The sequence below is a fragment of the Oratosquilla oratoria genome, chromosome 5 (genome assembly GCF_046742065.1).
Source record: "Oratosquilla oratoria isolate Oo_2021 chromosome 5, ASM4674206v1, whole genome shotgun sequence".
NCBI classification, from domain to species: domain Eukaryota; kingdom Metazoa; phylum Arthropoda; class Malacostraca; order Stomatopoda; family Squillidae; genus Oratosquilla; species Oratosquilla oratoria.
The window spans coordinates 50,249,867-50,257,458 of record NC_134781.1 but is presented as its reverse complement, the minus strand read 5'-3'; the positions used below and the strand labels follow the sequence as shown (position 1 = coordinate 50,257,458).

Below are 7,592 nucleotides of genomic sequence, written 5' to 3'. Positions count from 1 at the left end.
TTGTAGAATTTTTTTTTATCCTGGCTTCTCCTACTGGCTTTTCTGTTGGGGTTTATAATACCATCTGTGAAGGTGCCTGTTGATGGCGATTTGCACCTCTCTATTAGAGAAGCCATTGTTTACCAGGACCTGCGTCGCTCTGTCGAGCTCTGCGTGGGTTCGGGTCCAGTCGCTACAGTGCGTCAGGGCCCTTCTGACGTAGGCGTCGATTGTGGACCTCCGGTAGCGTTGAGGGCATTCACTGTTACCGTTGAGGCAGAGTCCTGGGTTGGTGGGCTTGGTATATACTCCGGTCCTAAAACCTTGAGAACTGGCTTCAACCTTTACATCTAGGAAAGGGAGCTATTTACTGATGCTGTTCTCTGAAGTGAATTTTAGGTCGGAGACGCGCTGTAGGTTGCTCCTCAGGTCTTCAAGCTCCCTACGATCCCTCACGAGGACGAAAATATTGTCTACGTAACGAACATATATGGGAGGCTTACTGGTAGTACTGAAGACCTCTCTCTCCACCATCCCCATGAAAAAATTGGCGAAGAGGACTCCAAGGGGCGAGCCCATAACCACACCACCAACTTGTCTGTAGAGTTGTTTATTGGAACCATAGAAAGGGGCTTCCTTGGTACAAATGTCCAGCAGTTGACGTAGCAGATTTTTGGGGATCTTCAGCTTTGCAGGGCCATCCTCAGGTAGACTACCTGTAGGATGTAAGCTATGATCCTATCCACGGGCACGTGGGTGAAGAGAGACTCCGCGTCGAGGGATGCGATATCCCCTTTGGCATCGACGCCTTTGAGGATGGACAAGAAGTCAGCGGCAGAATCAATGCTGTAGTCCTTAGGAATGAAGGATGTTAGGAGGCCGTTCAATCTTTTGGCTAAATGGTAGGAAGGAGTCGGGATCTGAGAGATGATGGGTCGTAATGGGTTGTTCTTCTTATGAGTTTTAACGTTGCCATAGCAGTAGCCTGGGGCGAAATCCCCATAAAGTTTTTGCAGCTTAACCCCATCTATGTCGGCGTTCACGGCGTCAATGATTTTATTGATTTTTGTCTTGAGGACTTCGACGGGGTTCCTCGAAATCCTCTGGAACTTAGACTCGTCCGCGAGCAGGGTTTCGAGCTTACCAGTGTATTCATCGGTGGGGATGAGGACAAAGATGGCGGCCTTGTCTGCTCTCCTGATAGTGATAGAGGCGTCTTCTCGCAGTTGTTTGGCTGCTTCCTTATGGCGACGCTTCAGGATTCTGCTATTGTGGTTCCCCCTCTGAACGCGAGCCTCACGAAGAAGATCCTCCTAAATGCCGTCGTCTAGGAGTACCTTGCCGTCGTTCGCCAGTTTGTGAAGGTCCGCCATGAGAGCCTCAAGCTCAAGCCGCTTTTGGTAGGGGCGAGGGAAAGAGACGACATGGCAGTTAAGACCAAGGTTAAGAAGCTCCTCTTGGTCCTCAGTGAGATGCTTATCCGTGAGATTGATGTATCCAGTGTGGCGTTAGGGATCCTAATTTGTCCGCCGTTGAGTCTTACGAGTTTTCGTTGGGTCCGGTCAGTAGCTATTCTTGTATGTTGATCCTTTCCAACCCGTCACTGTCACAAGTAGCGGGCTGGAAAGGATGAACTGTCACAGTCCTAGATCTCTCCTAATGTACCTATCTTTGTAATATATAAGTATGTAGCTTTTCTGAATAAATTACCAGAAGATGCCTAATGCATAGGCGAAACGTCGTAGAATGTTAGTTTTCCTACCCAATCATGGACTCGTTTGGAAGTATTGTATACCTTCTCCCTCCTTTAGAGAGAAAAGTCATTAGAAGAATAGAAAGTCTCAATAAGAAGATAACTAACGCCCAGTTTGCTGTGTTATTTAATAATAAATGCATATACACATACATATACGTATTAAAAAAGGGGGCTCGCTGCAACTGGCAAGTTTCTTAGTTTCTTAGTTTCTTAGTTTCTTAGTTTCTTAGTTTCTTAGTTTCTTAGTTTCTTAGTTTCTTAGTTTCTTAGTTTCTTAGTTTCTTAGTTTCTTAGTTTCTTAGTTTCTTAGTTTCTTAGTTTCTTAGTTTCTTAGTTTCTTAGTTTCTTAGTTTCTTAGTTTCTTAGTTTCTTAGTTTCTTAGTTTCTTAGTTTCTTAGTTTCTTAGTTTCTTAGTTTCTTAGTTTCTTAGTTTCTTATTTTCTTACTTTCTTACTTTCTTACTTTCTTACTTTCTTACTTTCCTACTTTCTTACTTTCTTACTTTCTTACTTTCTTTGTTTCTTAGTTTCTTAGTTTCGTAGTTTCGTAATTTCTTAGTTTCTTAGTTTCTTAGCTTCTTAGCTTCTCAGTTTCTCAGTTTCTTAGTTTCTTAGTTTCTTGGTTTCTTGGTTTCTTGGTCCCTTGGTTTTTTGTTTTCTTGGTTTCTTGTTTTCTTAGTTTCTTAGTTTCTTAGTTTCTTAGTTTCTTAGTTTCTTAGTTTCGTAATTTCTTAGTTTCTTAGTTTCTTAGCTTCTTAGCTTCTCAGTTTCTCAGTTTCTTAGTTTCTTAGTTTCTTAGTTTCTTAGTTTCTTAGTTTCTTAGTTTCTTAGTTTCTTAGTTTCTTAGTTTCTTAGTTTCTTAGTTTCTTAGTTTCTTAGTTTCTTAGTTTCTTAGTTTCTTAGTTTCTTAGTTTCTTAGTTTCTTAGTTTCTTAGTTTCTTAGTTTCTTAGTTTCTTAGTTTCTTAGTTTCTTAGTTTCTTAGTCATTTGGTTATTAGCTAGGTAGTGAGTGAGTAAATTAGAGTGAGTGAACAAAAGTGAGTATACAAGAGTGAACAGTGAGTGAATGAGGAAAGGAGGAATGGAGGGAGGGAGGTAAGGAGGTATGGAGGAAGGATGAAGGGAGGGAGGGAAAGGGGAAGGGAGAGGGACGTCATCGCTGATGGAAGAGCTATATAGTGATGCATTGGAGGGGGCATGCATATCAAGTGGCCACGGTGTAGGAACCAGGGCATTGGAAGGTGGGAAGGATAGATGGAGGGAGCGAGGGAAGGGGGGTAGAGGGGGGGAAGGAAGGAGGGAGGTAAGAAAGGAAGGAGGGTGAAAAGAAGTTAGCGAAGGAGGGGGAGAAGGAGGCAGAGAGGGAAGGAAAAGCAGAGAGAAGAAAAAGCAGAGGAAGGGGTGATGAGGGGAAGAGAGGGAGGGAGGGAAAAAGGAGGGCTGGTGAAAGGAGTGGAGGAAAGGGAGGGGAAGCGAAGGGAAGCATTAGGAAGGAGGGCAGGAGCTGGAAAGTGGAGGAGAGAGAGAGAGAGAGAGAGAGAGAGAGAGAGAGAGAGAGAGAGAGAGAGAGAGAGAGAGAGAGAGAGAGGGGGGGGGGGGGAAGAAAGATAAGTTGGAGGAAGGAGGAAGAATGGAGTCGAAGGACAAGGGCAGACACCAATGGAAAAGGAAGAGGAGGAAAGTCAAAGATAAAATCTTGTTGAAACTATTCTTATACCAGACTGCAGATGGCTTAGGTTACATGAGAGCCCACCAACATAGATTTATGTATATTTTTTGTAGTTTGTTTCAAATTGAGGGAATGAGGGAGGAGGGTGAATAGGAAGAGGAAAAGAAAGAGAGGGAGGAATAGGAAGAGGAAGAAAAGGAAGAGGAGGAGAAGGAGGAGGAGGAGGAGCAGGAGGAGGAAGATGAGGAGGAGGAGGAGAAGGAAGAGGAGGTGAAAAAAGAAGAGGAAGGGAAGGAGGAGGAGAAGGAGAAGAAGGAGGAGGTGAAGGAGGCCGAAGAGGAAGAAGAGGAAGAAAAGGAAGAGGAAGAGAAAGAGGAAGAGGAAGAGGAGAAGAAGGAGGAGGAGGAGGAGGAGGAGGAGGAAGAAGATGATGAGGAGGAGGAGAAGGAAGAGGAGGTGAAAAAAGAAGAGGAAGGGAAGGAGGAGGAGGAGGAGAAGAAGGAGGAGGTGAAGGAGGCCGAAGAGGAAGAAGAGGAAGAAAAGGAAGAGGAAGAGGAAGAGGAAGAGGAAGAAGAGGAGTCTGTTCCACATAGAGCAAAGTGAAACGAGTTAAATTAGCTAAATCAGCATTATATCATCTCGTGCACCATCTTAATTATGTAATATAATTTTGTAATAATTAGGAGAAGGCGAATAAAAGAATACATGAATCTAACAAAAACTTTATTTCTAGTTGTTTTTTTTCAAAAATCTTCAATCCATTCTCTATCAGAAGGTACAACCCTGAAGGACTGGAACTCGGTGTCCGGACTGGGCCGAAGATTTCTCCTTATTAACTTCATTTGTATTTTTTTTTTTTTTTTTTTTTACAATTTTTCACAGATGGAGAACCAACAACCGGCGACTGATCTTCTTTCTCTATAGCTTTTGGTCAGTGACGTAGAAATAGTCCCACACTCACACAACTCAGAGTAGTCCAAAGTTTCTTCCCAGTGAGGTCTGTGGGAGGTTATGAGGAGCGTTGCCAGCCACTCTGGGGCTGCGGTTTTTCCACCCACTTAATAACTCGAGGCAATAGTTACTGTCCTCTTTTCTCCTCCTTCTTTTCCTCCTCTTCTTCCCTACCCTTCTTCACTCGTTCTTTTTCCTCCTACTCTTCCCTACTCTTCTGTTGCCATCTTTTTCCCTCCTCCTCCTTTTCCCTCCTCCTCTTCTCTCCCCCTCTTCCCTCCTCCTCTTCTCTCCCCCTCTTCCCTCCTCCTTTTTCTTCCTCCTCTTCCCTCCTCCTTTTTCTTCCTCCTCTTCCCTCCTCCTTTTCTTCTTTCTCATTCCATCTCTTCATCCTTACTCCTTTTCCCTTCTCCTCTTTCCTCCTCTTCCTCTTTCCTCCTACTCCTCTTCCCCATCTCTACACTTTTTCTTTCCCTATTCCTTCTCTTTCCTTCTTTTTCCCCTTCTCTTCCCTTCTCTTCTTTCCTCCTCCTCCTCCTCCTTCTCTTCTTTCCCTCCTCTTTTTTCCCTCCTCATCTTCTCTCCCCCTCCTCCTCCTCCTCCTCCTCCTCCTCCTCCCTCCTCCTCTTACCTTAGGTTCCTTCAGCCAACTCTCTGGTAACGATGGTTTTTCTCTTGTAGTACAAGAGTCTAATAAAGTTTCCCCTCTAGATATAATAAAATCTGATTATATATGAAATGTCTTCAGGGCATAAAAAGTATACAAAATAGCTGTTTTTTGGTTCTTTACCTAACATGAAAAAGTCACATATAAGCTATCAACATATGAAATGAAATTATTCAATAATATAATATTATAATGATATTATGATACTCCTGTCAAGTGTACAATTATCTTCTTATACAGGGAAAATGGTTACTTGGTCTATTACCGTTTCTAGGAACCTGACCTAAGTCAGATAATTTTATTCATACAAACAACACTTTTGTGTCAGAAGAGTTTCAAAATTACCTCAACTCCAAATCTCAAGAATTGAATGAATCAATTTCCTTTAGGGTCAGAGGATTTTGTTCATCACAGAGGAGACTCCCAAAGGATAAAGAATCTGCTTCCAAAGAACATTATACCCCTCTATTCACCTACCACACAAACCTCGAGTCGGTCCATTGAAAATTGGGCACTATAAGAAAGACATGTCGTCGGGGAATGTGCCGTATTCGCTCTCCCTTGACACGAAGTACCACAAGGTCGTTTTAATTGGTTAAAAAGACCAGAAACTAGGCCTTAAGGATTTACATATTCATTACGGGAGTTGTAGGTCTGTTGAACGATAGTTTTCTATTCCGCGTGGCCGTTTGTGAAATACTTTCGCGAGGTAGTTTCGTTCAAAAAGAGTGAGGGTGAGAATGAGAGTGAGAATGAGTGTAGGTATATTATGTATGCATGTATGTATGTATGTATGTATGTATGTATGTATGTATGTATGTATGTATGTATGTATGTATGTATGTATGTATGTATGTATGCATGTGTGTATGTATATATGTATGTATGTATGTATGTATGTATGTATGTATGTATGTATGTATGTATGTATGTATGCATGTATGTATGTATTGCCTCGAGTTTCATTGAGTGTGTGTATGTATGTATGTATGTATGTATGTATGTATGTATGTATGTATGTATGTATGTATGTATGTATGTATGTATGTATGTATGTATGTATGTATGTATGTATGTATGTATGTATGTATGTATGTATGTATGTATAATATGTATGTATGTATGTATGTATGTATGTATGTATGTATGTATGTATGTATGTATGTATGTATGTATGTATGTATGTATGTATGTATGTATGTATGTATGTATGTATGTATGTATGTATGTATGTATGTATGTATGTATGTATGTATGTATGTATGTATGTATGTATGTATGTATGTATGTATGTATGTGTGTATGTATGTATATATATGTATGTATGTATATATGTATGTATGTATGTATGTATGTATGTATGTATGTATGTATGTATGTATGTATGTATGTATGTATGTATGTATGTATGTATGTATGTATGTATGTATGTATGTATGTATGTATGTATGTATGTATGTAAGTATGTATGTAACCCGGAGCGACGGAGGTCTCGGTCGATGAAAAATGTTCTCAGGCTGGAATGCATCCCCTCAACTGGATAGCTTCGCCTGTCCTTAGCCAGAACAAAGTATATAAATTCATCACAGTATTGAAGGAATACTAAGTAATGAATAGCGGAAGAGACACATTAATCGCTATGAACAGGTACTCTGAGATAGCTTCCTGGCAGGTCTCCGATTCATCTGAATTGTTTGAAGGTAAATACGATCTCTTTGACCTAACCACGCACTACATGGGCATCCTCCCTTGTCTTCGTTCACTTTGTGTTATCTTTCTTAGAGGTGATCCTGTGAGCAGGGTCCTTGTCTGGAAGAGAACATATGAAGGCATAGTATCTTAACGGATGATGTATGATAGAGCGTTTCTTGTTCATAATCATTTGTATCCTAAACACGTGGAACTAGAGACATTCAGGGAGCGGAAACCTTTGCCAAAGCAGTTCATTCTGGTCTTTAAGAAAATTCCAGATCCGAATAAAAAAAAAAGAAAAAAAAATATGTTAACACTGACGCCTATTCTTGTTTGGTGTCATCTTTTAGTCGTTTTCTTAAGCTGTCTCCTTTGTTATGAGAAAATGAATTGCTAATTAGAATTAATGAATGACATAAGAGCGTCTGCTCAATCTAATTAATGTTTTGATTGCGCTGTCAGTCCTTCCGGTTGTCTTTGTCCTGATGCTCTTCTGTTTTTAATAGTTGTTTATAAGTCTTTCGATTGTACTTAAGTCCCGTTTATGTCTGCATTTATTCTTTCCCCTCCGAAGTGGGAAGCTCCCATGGTTTTAGTTAAACCCCTTTAGTAACTATCCTCTTCTCGGTTTAATGTCTTCCAAGCAGATGATGATGATCAGTTTTTGTCTCGTATAAAAGATAAAAGACACTTTTACTGCCTTCGTATACACGTAGGATTTCCTACCCTCTTTGAGACGCGGAGGTAAACTTTATGTTGTGTTTCTTAAGTGTCTCACCACTTTTGTCCGGGAATTATCCAACTCTCATCCCGTTTTCTTTACAGATCTTAATGGGCGCATTTTTCCGTGTTTTTTTTTTTTTCAACCACTGTGGCAGA

At 41.0% G+C, this 7,592-nt stretch overlaps 1 protein-coding gene across 1 annotated transcript; it reads right to left on the bottom strand.

Annotated features, from left to right (window-relative positions):
* Positions 1–662: 662 nt before the first annotated feature.
* On the bottom strand, positions 663–1,352 carry LOC143025791 (uncharacterized). Its single transcript, XM_076185801.1, has 2 exons — positions 1,317–1,352; positions 663–1,262 (listed from the first exon to the last, which is right to left on the bottom strand). The coding sequence occupies exons 1-2, from the start codon at positions 1,350–1,352 to the stop codon at positions 663–665; spliced, it is 636 nt and encodes a 211-aa protein (XP_076041916.1).
* Positions 1,353–7,592: the final 6,240 nt, after the last annotated feature.